Source organism: Danio rerio, chromosome 19 (assembly GCF_049306965.1).
Source record: "Danio rerio strain Tuebingen ecotype United States chromosome 19, GRCz12tu, whole genome shotgun sequence".
Classification (NCBI taxonomy): domain Eukaryota; kingdom Metazoa; phylum Chordata; class Actinopteri; order Cypriniformes; family Danionidae; genus Danio; species Danio rerio.
The window spans coordinates 47,809,060-47,826,866 of NC_133194.1; the positions used below are offsets into that span (position 1 = coordinate 47,809,060).

General features: G+C 33.8%; 1 protein-coding gene across 3 annotated transcripts in view; it reads right to left on the reverse strand.

Annotated features, from left to right (window-relative positions):
- Positions 1-17,807, reverse strand: part of csmd3b (CUB and Sushi multiple domains 3b) — a 990,558-nt gene that overhangs the window by 848,587 nt on the left and 124,164 nt on the right. For all 3 annotated transcript variants that reach the window (XM_068215335.2, XM_017352314.4, XM_021468186.3), the window contains exon 2: positions 1,102-1,324. In XM_068215335.2, the coding sequence (XP_068071436.1) occupies positions 1,102-1,324 (223 nt within the window). The remainder of the gene's footprint in view (positions 1-1,101; positions 1,325-17,807) is intronic.

The window sequence follows — 17,807 nt, forward strand, 5'->3', positions numbered from 1 at the left end:
GTGCCATTCATGCAAATCTCACGGCAGGACGTTTATTCGCACATTTGCATTGACTTAACATGTTAATCACTCGCGCTTGCAGCATCTTCTGCATCTGGTGTGAACTCGGCAGTATTTGTTTTGTTTTGGCTAGAATAAAAGCAGTTTAACATTTCTTTTTTAACTATTTTCATGTTAATATTTTTCGATTGTGGTGATGCAGTGGCGCAGTGGGTGGCATGTTTGCAAACCAGCAAAAAGGTTGCTGGTTTGAACCTCGGCTGGGTAAGTTGGCATGTCTGTGTGGAGTTTGCATGTTCTCCCATGTTGGCATGGGTGAATTGGATCTCCTAAAATCGACCATAGTGTGTGTGTGTGTGTGTGTGTGTGTGTGTGTGTGTGTGTGTGTGTGTGTGTGTGTGTGTGAATGAGTGTGTATGGATGTTTCCCAGTGATTGGTTGCGGCTGGAAGGGCCTCCGCTGCATAAAAACATATTCTAGATAAGTTGGCGGTTCATTCCACTGTGGCGACCCCATATTAATAGAGGGGCTAAGCAGAAAAGAAAATGAATGAACGGATACATTTTTGATTGTCAACAGAACAAACTATCATTATACAACGACTTGTCTAAATATCCAAACTTTAAACTAATTAACCTAGTTAAGCCTTTAAATGTGACTTAAAGCTGAATACTAGTATCTTAAAAAATATCTAGTCAAATATTATAAACTGTCAAGGCAAAGATAAAAGAAATCAGTTATTAGAAATTTGCTATTAAATCTATAAGGTTTAGAAATGTGTGGGGAAATATACAGGAGGGCTAATAATTTTAACTCCAATATGAAACTTTATAGTCGACTGTAAATGATAGAGGAATGCATCAAACAATGGCCAAGTTAGAAAATAGTGCTTCATTTTTTTTTAGCATAATTATCCAGGGAAAGCTCTTGGCAGCACTTTCATTTGGCTCCACAGTCAAGCTGCTTACAGGCACACCATAAATTACACACAGCAAAGTGCTTTCTGGATCATTCCGGTAATCACATATGAAGTTTCTACGCATTTATTCTCGCATTGAGCTCTGATACAATAACTGTGCGTGGATTAGAAACAGCACCCACCTCGTCCTGAAGTTAGCCGGATGCGGATGTCCGTCGTAGAGCGATAAAAAGTCATAGTCCTCCTCCACCGCGAATGACTGAAAGACTATTTGAATTCGGTTGCCCTCCTCTGCTACAATAACCCACGTACAGTTTGCCCCGTTCTGATATCCATATGGAAAACCAGGACTTTCAATGGTCCCATTTCTTCCTTTTAATGTTCCACCACAAGTATATATGAAACCTGTAAAGCAAAGAGAGAGAGAAGTGTTTACTAGAATGACAAAAACATGACGTGTTTCACTACAATTATCATGCTTTTTCAGTCAGTTTCTGTCAGTTTTTGTTTTTAACTGTTTGGCGCCATCTTGTGACCGAAAAATGCGCGGGCGATTACAACGTTATGCTCCTCCTGCTGTTTTAAATTCGGTCAGCTTTGCATTCGATTAATGAATTAACACAATTAATAAAGTTTTGTGTATAATGTGTATGTTTTGTCGCAAGTAGTCATGTCATAAGCAGGATAAAGTACATCCAGAAGTTTACACCACATTCATCTGGTAGTCACGTCGCTGTTTTTGACTGTTTGCGCCATCTTGTGACTGAATAATGCACAGGTCAGTAAATCCTCTGTCAAACTGTTATCATTTCTGTCAGTTTTGCATTTAATTAATGAATTAGTAAACTATTATGTTTGTAGAACAACACTGTGTATAATTTGTATGTTTTGTGGCAAGCAGTCAAATAATAAGCAGGGCAAAGTACATCCAGGAGGTTGTTTTCACCAACTTTACATACACATTTTTCTGCTTGTCTGTTACTCCACTGATTTTGAGTGGTTTTTGATTTTTTAGCACCACCTTGTGTCTGAATAGTGCACAGGTTACTGTGTAGGCCTACTCCATCAGCTGTTTTCATCTCTGTCAGCTTTGTGTTATAGCAATTACTATTAAGAATGACATTTTTTTTTTGGCAAGTAGTCATGTAATAAGCTGGATAAAGTACATCCTGACCAGGAGGTTGACTTTGGTAAGTTTGCACAACATTCATCTGCTTGTCTGTCATGTCGCTATTTTTGACTGGTTTGGACTGTTTGGCGCCATCTTGTGTCTGAATAAAGGACAGGTTAGTGTATACTCCATCAGCTGGTTTCATTTCTGTCAGCTTTGTCTTATTATTAATGATTACGGCTCAGAACAATGCTTTGTGTCTAATTTTTAGGTTTTTGTAGCAAATAGTCATGTAATAAGCAGGATAAAGTACATCCAGGAGGTTGTTTTCACCAACTTTACATACACATTTTTCTGCTTGTCTGTTACTCCACTGATTTTGAGTGGTTTTTGATTTTTTAGCACCACCTTGTGTCTGAATAGTGCACAGGTTACTGTGTAGGCCTACTCCATCAGCTGTTTTCATCTCTGTCAGCTTTGTGTTATAGCAATTACTATTAAGAATTACTTTTTTTTTTGGCAAGTAGTCATGTAATAAGCTGGATAAAGTACATCCAGACCAGGAGGTTGACTTTGGTAAGTTTGCGCAACATTCATCTGCTTGTCTGTCATGTCGCTATTTTTGACTGGTTTGGACTGTTTGGCGCCATCTTGTGTCTGAATAAAGGACAGGTTAGTGTATATTCCATCAGCTGGCTTCATTTCTGTCAGCTTTGTCTTATTATTAATGATAACGGCTCAGAACAATGCTTTGTGTCTAATGTTTACGTTTTTGTAGCAAATAGTCATGTAATAAGCAGGATAAAGTACATCCTACTAGGCCTACTCCATCAGCTGTTTTCATCTCTGTCAGCCTTATGTTATAGCAATTATTATTAACTATTAAAGCTCTTTTTTTTTTTTTTTTTGGCAAGTAGTCAAGTAATAAAAGCACATCCAGTGGGATAAAGTACATCCAGACCAGGAGGTTGTCTTTGGTAAGTTTGCACAACATTCATCTGCTTGTCAGTCATGTATTTGACTGGTTTGGACTGTTTGGCGCCATCTTGTGTCTAAATAATGTACAGGTTAGTGTATACTCCATCAGCTAGTTTCATGTCTGTCAGCTTTGTCTTAATAATAACTATTACGTCTCAGAACAAGGCTTTGTTTCTAATTTTTACGTTTTTTATATGGCAAGCAGCCTTTTAATAAGCAGGATAAAGTACATCCAGGAGGTTGTTTTCACCAACTTTAGACCACATTAATCTGCTTGTCTGTCACGTTGCAGTTTTTGACCGGTTCTGACTGTTTGGCGCCAACTTGTGTTTGAATAACACACATGTTAGTGTATACTCCAATGGTTTTCATTTCAGTCACCTTTGGGTTTATTTAAAGAATTTATAAACTATTATGGCAATGTTTTGTGTCTAATTATTATGTTTTGTTGAAAGCAGCCATATAATAAACAAGATTTTGTACATCCAGGATGGTTGTTTTGCAAAATAAAGCCCTTCTGTCTTGCACAACAGTGCTCTGCTTTGCGTCGGGTTGTAGATAAACCTGTCGGCTTATTCTGCAATAACAACCTCCTGAATGTACTTTATCCCTAACATTAATAACACACTCAAAACACATATTCCCAAAATAAACTTGATACATTTCAATTTACTTTAAAACTAGACTGCTGTAGACATTAAAACAGAAATTAATAAATAGAAATAAAATATTAAGATGCATTTCTGTAGCTCTGATTGATTATAAATGCAATATCGGCAGGGGAAATCACACACATTCAATTCACTCAAACAAAATGTTTTAAATGCATAAACCGAATGATACGTTGGACAAGCTTTAACACGTCTTATTTACAATGAAATAAATGCACAGAACAATCTGTAATAACACTGAAATACAGTATAAGCATTTCCATCAGAAGCACATGAAAGATAGAACAACATTAAAATGAAATATTTAAAAATAATATAAGTAATAAGTAAATACTCATCATAGAGTTATATTATTAAGGATCGAGAGGGGTCTGGCTGCAGACTCGGTGCAGTGCAATCTGAGCTGCATCCAATGCTTTTTAATGCGGTCACCTAACCCCACCCCTAACCCTACCCGTCACAGTGATGTCACTCACTCCATCGAGTGCATAAAGTCTGACGTTGCATCTCTGAGTGATGCAATCTCAGCTTGCATCATCAAGGCTGCATCCAGATACTATCGAAAGGATCTGGTATAATTAATCATGCCAATAATGCTATTGAAAATGAAATCATAATACTAGGGTTAGAAAGAAAAACATTTACAGTATTGTTGAGCATTTGTAAAAGTGCTTATATAAAATTAATAAAACCACATATTAATACTACAGATATTTCCTGACACAGACATCTATAGCTATTGCATGAGTCCAGCAATATAAAGCATCATTTGACAGTACAATTTGATGAACATACAGCACCATTTACCCAAAAAAGTAAAGTTTTTAAAGTCATTTCCTCTCTGCACTTTATAAACTATCAAACTTCTGTGAAAGTGGTCATAGCCTTGCTTCATCGTAAATAAAACACTGCTATTGACCAATTAGCATCTCAGACTGGAACCTTCTTTCATAACCCTTTAAATAAATATCAAACAGATTTTGAGAGTATATTGATTTTTTTTTTATGTTGCTATGGGTATTTCCCAGTGATAAATAATGTAGGTGTGTTCAGTAAAGAGGTCGAAGCCTTGCTACAGTATATCATAAACAAAGTACATTTTTGATCAATGACCATGAAGGACTGGAATCATTTAAAAAAAAATAAATAAATAAATAAAATGAAATAATAAATAAATAAAAACACAATGTACACTATAAACAATCAAGTCTGACTAGTCTGTGCAACACTAAAAAACAGCAACCTTAAATTTCATTTCGTTCATCAATTAAACAAAAATCTATGTGTATAACTTAAAAATAAATTTGAAACCTGATATTTTTTAAATGAAAAAATAATAACAATAATAATAAAAATAATAATAGTATGTGTGTGTGTGTGTGTGTGTGTGTGTGTATATATATATATATATATATATATATATATATATATATATATATATATATATATATATATATATATATATATATATATGATAAATTCTAGTCAGATTAAAAACCTTTGCTGTCATGATTTTTCATTGATATCATTATTTTTCAATTAAATTTACAGTGTACAATTTCCATACTTATAAAAACACTGGTAAACAGTTATTAATAAATGAGGTCTGACTGATTTCACATTCCAGTTTTTACTAAAACAGTAATACAGCTCTGATATCACACTCATTTCTGTCCACTGAGGTTTCAAAGAGATCAAAGACACATCCATCATTAGTCATTAGTCACAGAGGTCATTACAAACATATTAAATATGTCAAAACTGCTAGTAAAATTTAATCCAAAACATATCTGGCTCTTGCAAATTTTTAAATCAATCATTAATCACAGTATGAAAATGTTAGGAACAAGACATGGCAAATTTATATGCCAGAAACTGTTGAAATAATGAAATAGTAGCCTCGAGTGCTGACCTAAACCTGATTGAAAATCTCTGGAAATGATCTTGCCTGTATTGTTTTTGTTATAAATTTCACTTCACACTATAGTCATTGCTGTTCAGTTTTGGTCACCGGACTCTCCACAAAATATTTTTGTTAAAGTGATTGGTTATATAGTAAAATGCTGTACTACTAGTATGACATGTCCACTAATAAAATTCCTTATAAATTTGAACAGGGCAGAATATATTATTTCTGAATAAGCAAATGAATAATTTCTGAACAATAAAGACTATTATTTCTAAGTAAGTAAATAAATAAATGTAAATAAATAATTTCAACAATGATTTTATTTCAGAATAAATAAATAAATAAAATACATAAATAAATAATATTTTAAACAATGACGTTTATATTATTTTAATAAATAAAAAAACGTTTGAACAATGATATTATTTTTGAATAAACAATATATATATATATATATATATATATATATATATATATATATATATATATATATATATATATATAAATACATAAACAATATCTTAAACAATGACGTTTATATTATCTTTTTATAAAAAATATTTTGAACAAAGAAGATTATATTATTTTGAATAAATAAATAAAAAAACAAAGTTTGAACAATGAAAATTAAAATATTTTGAATGAATAAATCTTTTGAACAATGAAGATTATATAATGATTATATAATTTCTGAATAAGTAAATAAATAAACAAAAAAACAAAAACAAATAAACAAATAAAAAATAGATATTTTGAACAATGAAGATTATATTACTTTGAATAAATAAAATAATTTAAATAATTATATTATTTTGAATAAATAATAAATAATTGTAACCATTAAGATTATTTTGCATAAATAAATTAATTTGAACAAGTCTATATTATTTTAAATAATAAAAATAAGTTAATTTGAATAAGATTATATTTTGAATAAATAAAAATACATTTGAACAATTAAGATTATATTATTTTGAATAAATAAATATTTTGAACAAAGAAGACTTTATTATTTCTAAAAAAAATAAACAAATACAAATAAACAATCAAAGAAATAGGTTGAACAATGGCGAATATATTGTTTCTGAAGAAGTAAACAATTAAATAAATAAAATAAATAAAAGTATTTAAGGTTTATTTATTTATTTATTTATTTTATTTTTATTTTTTTGTTATCTTGACCTTTACTGTAATCCAAAAAGTTGATTTGCAAGCGTAAAACCGAGGATTGGCATGATGGTCACTAGAGTCTGACGTTCATTGGACATTCCTGGCAGTTTTATTAGCAATTGTAAAAGAATGATGCATTTTAAAGAGAAACCCTTCTCACGGGCTTTCAGTGGAATTCAATAACACATTGAGTGAAGGAAAGCTTGTTTGTGTAATTAAAGCAATCTTCAATTAGTAGCGAGACCGATGTAAATTCTATATTTGAAACTTTACATGATGCAATCAAAAAAAAGCAATCATACTTCCCACAAGACTAAATGGAAGTCAATTTTATGATCACACCAGCAGCTTTACTTGACTTACAGCTTTTCTGTCACAGAAAACAGCTGTGCACTTAATGTTGCACATGGCAGCAGCTACAGTAGGCGATGAATCGGCATCCCTTCGAGCTTTTTAAGTTGCAATTTATTGCCACATTGTGAGAGGAATTGATCTGGGTGTGCGTCTCAAATGGACCGCCATTTTGCCCTCTTCTCACCTACCAATTCAACACAGCGGTGACTCAAGCAAACCAATTCCCTGAATCCAATCTGATGACTAATGAATCAACTAGGCCATAATACAACACAAAACCTGAGCAGATAACATCGGTCTGGAAAGCGAGGTCTGTCCAGATCTAATCAACAGCAAGCCGGGACAGTCATTTTGAATGTTTGTGGGAATCTGGCCACCGTGAACCGCATTAACCCAGCATTCAGCTCCATCGCATCATTTAAGGTCTTCCATCTGTCTGCATGCATCAGTCTCTGAGATTTAAGATAGTGAATGCATGCGTATGCGTGTAATCTGCTATACGGTAGTGTGTTCAGTTATCAGCACATGAAACATTAAGAAAAAATAAAATAAAATAATGTGTGTGTGTGTGTGTGTATGTATATATATATATATATATATATATATATATATATATATATATATATATATATATATATATATATAATATATATATATATATATATATATATATATATATATATATATATATATATATATATATATAAAATAATGAAAAAAAAAAAAATATATATATATACCAAACAATAAACTAACTGAACTCAAAGGTATAAATTCACAAGGCATGATTGAACTGAATACAAACAGAAGAGACACACAGGTGGAACTAATAGAACTAATGAATGGCGGGAAAACTGAACAAAGGAGTCACATGACAATAACAGAGAGCGCATGGAACACAACACATGACCCAAACACATGGAACAATAGCACAATGACACCAATAACACCAGTCTCTGACATATATACCCAGTGACTGAAATATTTAAATTTAAACATTTGAAATGGATCAAAAAAGTTAATAAATATTGTACTATAAAAATAATATATGTTTTTTTGATAGTTTTAGCCAGTTTACATAATTTTTGATCCACTTCAAATGTTGACTAGTATATACTGTATATATATATATATATATATATATATATATATATATATATATATATATATATATATATATATATATATATATATATATATATACTGTATATATATATATACTGTATATATATATATACTGTATATATATATATATATATATATATATATATATATATATATATATATATATATATATATATATATATATATATATATATATACAGTTGATTTGTTGATTTCAGAATTATTCGCCCACTTTGATTTTTGTTTTCTTTTTAAATATTTCACAAATAATGTTTAACAGAGCAATAAAATTTTCACAGTATGTCTGATACTATTTTTTCTTCTGGAGAAAGCCTTATTTGATTTATTTCAGCGAGAATAAAAACAGCTTGTTTTTTTTTATAAACCTTTTTAAGGTCAAAATATTAGCCCCTTGGAGCAATTTTTTTCTCCAACTGTCTTCAGAACAAACCATTGTTATACAATAACTTGCCTAATTACCCTAACCTGCCTAGTTAACCTAATTAACCTAGTGAAGCCTTTAAATGTCACTTTAAGCTGTTTAGAAGTGTCTTGAAAAATATGTAGTCAAATATTACCTACTGTCATCATGGCAAAAATAAAATAAATGAGTTATTAGAGATTAGTTATTAAAACTATTATGATTAAAATTGTGCTGAAAAAAAATTCTGCTCTCCATTAAAGAGAAATTGGGGGAAAAATAAACAGGGGGCTAATAGTAATATGATCAAATGAAGAGATATTTATTACAAATTTTGCACCAACACACTGTTCAAATGCATCATTGGGCAATTCTTATTGCTCAATTCTAAGCAGACATGTTGATTGGAAAACTGGTTGAGCTTAAAATACTTGTTTAAGCGTAAATTAATAAATGGTAAAATAATAATAATGAAAATGGCAACATTTAGTTGAAATACCAAATCTAATTATTAACTAATGACTTAGTATTAAGATATTGGCTGTTTATTTGTGCACACATAGCAAGATCTTACATTCGTAATCATACCCAATACCTAAACCCAACTACTTGCTAAATAACTATTAACAAGTAGCAGGTTACTTTATTGAGTTATAGTTAATGGTTTGTTAATGGCAAGAATGCATTCATTCATTCATTCATTCATTCATTTTCCTTCGGCTTAGTCCATTTATTCATCAGAAGTCGCCACAGAAGAATGAACACGCGATGTGTTTGGACTGTGGGGGAAACCAGAGCACTCGAAGGAAACCCACGCCAACATGAGGAGAACAAGCAAACTCCACACAGAAATGCCAACTGACCCAGCTGGGACTCAATCCAGTGACCTTCTTGATGTGAGGTGATAGTGCTAACCACTGAGACACCCCTGCCACCGCAATAGCCAGAATTGTATCTTAAAATAAAGTGTGACTAAAAATGTTTGATACTAAAAAAAGTCTGTTTTATTAAATAGTTTAATATTTTTATGTATCAAAAAACTTGTTTTTGATATAAAACAAAAACTCATATTAAATAAATAACAATTGAATTAATAAATAAATACAAATATGGATACCAATAAACAGATAAAAATAGATGAATAATTAAATGCATACATAAATGGGAATAAATATATTGATGCATACTAAAATAAACCTATTAATGGGCAAGCAAACATGCTTTATGTCATGACGCTTTAATCTGCAACTTTGTCTCTTTTTCAAAATTAGATTTTTTTTTCGCAACCCAAGGCATGCGAACGATCTGCTTCCTGCCGCCCGTGATTGTTCAGTGGTCTGTCAGTGATTCAGTGTGAAGGGTGAAGGCCCTCCAGGCTCTAATTGCACCATAAGCTGCCATGGGAAATTAGCACCAACGTGGTCGCCAAGGAGTGTGAGGAAGAAGCACTCTATCACGCATATGTGTGCCCACACACACACACACACACACACACACACACACACACACACACACACACACACACACACACACACACACACACGCACGCACACACACGCACAAACAAACAATGATTAGTTTCTCCTTGGACACAGAATGTACAGAAGAGTATAGAACGTGTGTTTATAAGGAAGCAAGCCAGTAATATGGTCACTGATGGTCAGTTCTGCGAGTTGTAGATTTGCTATGACAACGTCCAAAGGGTCTTACTTGAGAAAATGACAAGACAGAAGGAAGATCTGGTAACCAATGCTTCTCTACACAGAAGCTGAGGACACGATTTACTAAAATCCAACATAAATACAACTCCACTATCTAACAAATCGTGCGCTATTAGGGTTTGAGATTGCAAGCAGTTTGATGCATGTCATTTATGATCTATTTATGCATGCATACAAAATCGTAATTTTCTCAAAAGCGAAAACCCATTATCGGCCTTGATTGTAATACCTAAATCAAATTAATACCTGCATGCCGGCCGTAATGAATTTGCACAGGAATTTGCCAAAAATGAACGACTTTCAAGCTTGATGATTCACTTGCAGATGAAATTGAATCCATTTGCATCGACACGGCTTTGTATTTTACGCATATGGACATCAAAACACGTTTATTATAAAGAAAATAAAGAGAAATATGATTTTGCACATCTGAAACACACAATAGCCAGTAAACAAAAATGGCAGCTGCAAGCATGTTTAATAGATGTCTAATGGCCCGTTTCCACTGAGTGTTACGGTACGGTTTGGTCCACTTTTATGGTCGTTTGGACTGTCAAAAGCAGGGGCGGACTGGCCATCTGGCAATTCTGGCAAATGCCAGAAGGGCAGGATCAATTTTTAAATGTGGGCTGGTCAGTTTTTTTTAAAAATATGTATTGTTTTTGAAGTGCAGACAGCTTTTATCTTGCTAGATGTGATATTGTGATGATAATAATAATAATAATAATAAATGTTAAGCATTTGGCCCAATCGGCAACTGCCGCCTGGTTTCAAGATGGGCCGACCCAATCCGAGGTTACCCATACATAATCAAAATCTGGCAAGAATGTCATATTATTTCACCATCTGTAGACTAAATAGTGAATGTGCGTGTCTGTGGGTGGGGCTGTGTCGGTGTGGTAATGTGGGCTGGTATGGCTACAGTGCCAGGGCTGAATTTTTGTCCCAGTCCGCCCCTGGTCAAAAGTACCTAAAAGTGAACCGTACCACGTCACTTTTTGGGTACCCTTTCGAAAGGGTACCTAGCACAACAAAAGGGTACCAAAAGGCAAGATGCTTAGCTGAACGCTATTGGTTTACAGAGATATGTCACTCGCTCGTGGACAAGCTAGGAGAAAGAAAACAGAGTAATCGCCATTTTGAAAAACACAGCCGAGATATTACACCGTAATAATATATACATATAATAATGACACACGGTCGACACAAGCTCGAACAAACCTTGTCGTCGTCTTGATGAACAGCCACAAAGCCAAAAAGAGGAGCAGAACTACCCTGTGCCCTGTAGTTGTTTACAAGACTAAAGCACAATCGGTCTTGCTTTCTCGCCGTCGATCGCTGCGCGTCTATATTAAAAATAACAAACTTCTTGAGCTGATGATAGTATAACCTGTGCGTGATTACTGAAGTGCTTCTGACATCCGATACTTTCAGAAAAGGACAAATGCAAGAGTAAAGAGTGGAAAACCAAAAGAGAATCTGAAAAAACAAAGGAGCAAAGGATTCTTTCAGCAACCTAAACCATGAATAAACTTTGAACATTTTGGTTAACTGAAATACAAACAAAAACAAGTTTTTTTAAAACTTGAACTGACTGAAACTGTATTGTGCACATACAAAACTAACTTCAAGCTTTAAATGTTCATATCAAGTTTATATGCTCGAAATGTGAATTGTTGTCACTGTTTTGGAGCACACTATTATACACTCACCGGCCACTTTATTAGGTCCAACTGCTCGTTAACGCAAATTTCCGAAATATCTAATCAGCTAATCACATGGCAGCAGCTCAATGCATTTAGGCATGCAGACATGATCTAGACGATCTGCTGCAGTTCATAGCAAGCATCAGAATGGGGAAGAAAGGGGATTTAAGTGACTTTGAACGTGGCATGGTTGTTGGTACCAGATGGTTTGGTCTGAGTATTTCAGAAGTGCTGATATACTGGGATTTTCATGCACAGCCATCTCCAGGGTTTAGAGAGAATGGTCCGAAAAGAGGAAATATCCAGTGAGCGGCAGTTCTGTGGGCGCAAATGCCTTGTTGATGCCGGAGGTCAGAGGAGAATGGCCAGACTGGTTCCAGCTGATAGAAAGGCAACAGTAAGTCAAATAAGCACTCGTTACAACAGAGGTCTGCAGAAGAGCATCTCTGAACACACAACACCGCCAACCTTGAGGCGGATGGGCTACAGCAGCAGAAGACCACACCGGGTGCCGCTCCTGTCAGCTAAAAACAGGAAAATGAGGCTACAATTCACAGAGGCTCATCAAAACTGGACAATAGAAGATTGGAGAAACTTTTGGATGCTCGGGTCAGAATTTGGCATCAACAACATGAAAGCATGGATCCATCCTGCCTTGTATCAACATTTCAGGCTGCTGGTGGTGGTGTAATGGTGTGGGGGATGTGTTCTTGGTACACTTTGGGCACATTAGTACCAATTGAACATTGTGTCAACACCACAGCCTACCTGAGTATTGTTGCCGACCATGTCCATCCCTTTATGACCACAGTGTACCCTATCTTCTGATAGCTACTTCTAGGAGGATGATGCGCCATGTCATAAAGCGTGAATCATCTCAGACTGGTTTCTTAAACATGTCAATGAGTTCACTGTACTCAAATGGCCTCCACAGTCCCCAGATTTCAACCCAATAGAGTGCCTTTGGGATGTGGTGGAACGGGAGATTTGCATCATGGATTAAGGCAGTTCTGAAAGCAAAAGAGGTTCAAATCCAGTACTGTTAAGGTGTACCTAATAAAGTGGCCGGTGAGTGTCTATATTAATTTCACTTTGTTTAATAAGACAGTAGCAAGAAGCCATGACATCACACCAGCAGTGCTAAGATTAGCTCGGAGAGTAATGCAGGTTAAACAGAAGTAAATGCAACCCACCGAGAGCTAGTTTTCCCATTGATGAGGAAATAAATCTCCTCCATTGCAAGCGTGTCCCCCTTATCCGAGTCCCCAGAGACGCGAGACAGCTGGAAGATTGTCCACTTCCCACCCTTTACTTACTGTAAGTAACAAGATTAATACTGAGATTTTAGCCCACTCCATCTAATACCTAAAGCTAAAAGTGCTCAGTGTAGCATCTGAGAAGCTGCTGATAAAACAAACTTACATGCCCATAATGAAAAAAAAAAAACCCTGCCTAATTAAGATTTACTATTTATCTCTCTTCTCTCCCTTAAGGGTCTAATTAACACGGAGGATCGAGGAGATGTGCTGGTTATGTGGACTTAAAGCACCTACACACATCTTGCAAAACAGAAACTACACAATTCAACACACACCTACAATTTGAGGAGATTTTGTTTTCTTAGTCGAGGTGATGATCAGCTTAGGAAGAAGAATCGTTGAATCATCTGACCGCCTCTCTGCCCATTACCACCATTACACACTTTCTTTTCTAAAGTTTAACACAGAGTAAACGCTTTAGGGGGAATGATCTGGAAAAAAGTTTGCGGGTGATTCATGCCGTTGAGTTTTAAGGAAAACATATAAGCTTCTTATGAAGGAACTGCGAAAAAATCTTCACTCGCACAAACACCGTGCAATTTCACTTGAGCCAGAGATCAAAAGGGAGATCACACGCACTAATGAAAAGTTTTGGCATGTCTACGCTATGATTTTCTTTCGTTTCACAACGATTTAAGAAAGCTCAGATAGAAAACATGCTCCATATTAACTCCCAAGATGATCACGTATATGTGTTAGCTGTTTATTTAGAACTATGCAATAACTTGTCAGCATGCACTGTTGTTTTTTGATCAAATAAAATAAAATATTGTGAAGTAGAAAACCCAATAACATAAAATTAATTAATTAAAATAAAATATAGTAAAGTGAAAAATAAATAAATAAAATGAATTAATTAAAATAAAATATAGTAGAGTAAAAAATAAAATAAAATAAAATAAATTAATTAAAATACAATATAGTAAAGTAAAAAAAATAATATAATAAATGAAAAAAGCTAAATATTATATAGTAAACTAAAAGTAAAATAAAGTAAAATAAAAATACAATAAAACAATATAAGTTAGAATAAAATGTAATAAATTAAACAAAATAAACTATAATAAAATATATTCTAAAATAAAATATGGTAAAGTAAAAATAAAATAATATAAAATAAAGTAAAAATAAAATAAATAAAATATAATAAAAATATTTAAAATAAAATATAGTAAAGTAAGAAACAAATTAAAATAAAATATGGTAATGTAAAAAATAAAATAAAGCAAAATAAAATACAGTGAAATAAAATAAAAAAATTAGGGTAAAAAATTTAATAAAATAAATAAATTAAAATAAAATATAGTAAATAAAAAAAATGATATTACAATGGATATATATATATATATATATATATATATATATATATATATATATATATATATATATATATATATATATATATATATTATTATTATTATTATTTTTATTATTATTATTATTAAAACAAAAAACATGCTCGATATTAATTCCCAAAGTGATCATGTATATTTTTTAGCTGTTTATTCAGAACTATGCAATAACTTGCAGTGTTGTTTTTGATCAAATTATTATCACACACCAATGAAAAGTTCTGGCATGTTTACACAATGATTTTCTTTCGTTTCACAGCAATTTAAAACAGCTCAAATAAAAAAACATGCTCGATATTAATTCCCAAGATGATCATGTGTCTGCTTTAGCTGTTTATTCAGAATTATCAAGCCCACTCACCTGTTTAAAGCACACTTTATAAATGCATAATAAAATTTATAAAATAAATAAAAAGTACTAAAGTAAAAATAAAATAAAATTAAATAAATAGTAGTTAAGTAAAATTAAATTAAATAAAAATGTATATTATTATTATTATTAATATTATTATTATTATTATTATTATTATTATCAATGGGGAATTGAGGCAAAAAAGCAAAAATATATATATTATAAATTTTACAATTACAGTGAAATGTAAAGAAGGATTAATGTCAAGCATTGCATTTCGATCTGTGCAAACTGCAATTAAATGTGATTATTCTTTTGAGCTTATGAACACAATAGCAAGCCTGATGATCAACTAGAGTTTTCACGACTGAACACTCACTGACTGAATTCTGTGCACATATTTGAAATACACTCCGTCGAGGTAAGATGCAACAAAAAAGATCTTTGCATTTCATTCACATTTCCTTTTTGAAACTCCACATGCACTTCAAAGCTTCCTCAAGTACATCAAGCTTCCTCTCCGAGGATCTTTCCTTCAGGCTCTCAGGTGTGCTTTTTTTTTTTTTTTCTCCACGATCACCTTTACACGTCCTTCAGCTTGGTTTGCGCTTGCCTTCAAGAGCTCCATCTACTGAATCACAGGTTCTACCTTGAGGATACTGCTGTCATATTAGCAGAGCATTAAGAAGACAGCATGGCCCCAACCAGTCAGGACACGGTTCCCATGAAATCTGAACGTCAGCTAGGTACAAACCGTACGTTTGCAGGTAGATGATTAGCGGTGGCAGATCCACTCGTATTTACACACACATTCACTGCAGACAGATACTAGAAGCACCATTACATCATAAGGAAGGTCCACCACTTAGAAATCAGCTGTACAATATATAGTCTCTGCATTAATATCATAATGTGCATTCGCAATAGTCACATCACTGCAAGACGGTCAATGTGGAGTTGGGATCATACTTGACCAGGGACTATAGTTCAGAACACATGTGAATTCTGGATGTCATTGCAAAGTTTAACTATAAATGATTCAAAGTTTATCATTAGCAATACTTTTTATAGAGCCACTTCAGTTTTCACATTGGAAAATGACAATTTACTTTACATTTACTCACCCTTCAGTGGTTATAACACTTAATGACTGTTGTAGATAATCTAAAGGTAGTTGAAAACATGTAACTAACTCTTTAAAGGTTGTGTGAAGTGCTTTAAATATGTTGTGGTGGAGAGAGCGTGGCCGAACTCCCAGAAAGTTGGGAGAGCCAGTGGAGACTCCGGCGGCTGGTCAGTAGCCCAATCAGAAATAATGAATAACACCTGTTTTCTCTAATGATTGGGCCGGGGAGACACCTTCTTAAGGGAGCGAAAGAGACCAGTCGAGAGAGAGAGAGAGAGAGAGAGAGAGAGAGAGAGAGAGAGAGAGAGAGAGAGAGAGAGAGAGAGACGAGCCGAGCCGAGCCAAGCCGAGCCGAGCCGAGCCGAGCCGAGCCGAGCCGAGCCGAGTGACAACCTGCCCGCAAAGAGCTGTCGCAGAAAGACTGACGGAAAAAATAAATAAAATTATTATTTACCTTAACGCCGACCCTTTCTTCTTCTTCCCACAACAAAGAACCGTTCTACATATGTATTTTTGTCCTGTGTCATAATTTGAACAAAACATAATGAACACAAGGTGGGACATAGAGTAGCTTTACCGCCTTTAAAAAAAAGCCAAAATAATTTTGTTATTACCACAGTTTAGCAAGTGGTTGTGCTCCAGCTACAAAAAAAGGGGGGTAGATACTAAAAAGTATTAGATCGGTCAGAAGATTTAATGTAAAATTTAAGTATGATGTGACGCCAAAAAGGCATTGATACATTTAGATGGAACTGACAAACTGCAAACTTTAGACTTTTATATTGTCTTAATGCAAATTTTCCATACACACTAGCACCGAGACTAGCATACTGATGCCACCATTAAAAACAGGCCTGTTTAAGCATTTGAAAGCATTTGAGAAACCATATTATATATATTATATTATGGGTTATTATATATTATAATGTTTGTAGCTTTAACGGAGGTTATTTGTATGTATTTTATTTACACTATTGCTCAGTTTTATTTACTTTATATATGCTTGTAAATTGTATATTTTATTTCATGCAAATGTGCTCCTCTACAGCATAGATATAATCACTAGATATCGCATAGGGACCCTGAGCATGTGTCAATAGCGCCGCCATATTTGTACAGTGCTCCCAGGACAAATGCCATTCAACCGAACTAGTCAAGAGAGTGTTACTACGTAAAGATGCGGGACTTCAGCTCTGTCTACGGGTGTAGTAATGAGAAAACAAAGAAAACAAAGCACAAATGCAGAATATTTCATAGGTAATATTTAGTTTTTTTGCCTTTTTGTATGTTCTGAACTTTTGTGCTAATCAGGTAACGTTATTGATGATAACAGTCACTTACTACATTCATCATAAGGCAAAGTAGCTCCAACTCACACTAAACACTCGGCTTATGCTAGTTTTGTTGAATAAAATCAGCAAACAATGGCAAAGAAATATGACAACGAGATGCTGCGCTGCCTGAAACTTGTATTATTGTCAGCTAGTGAAAGAGTCGTTCATAACGGAGATTCATTCACAAACGAATCGCTCCCTCCGTCAGTATGAGAAGTGAAAGCAGGAGAGGAGCTGTG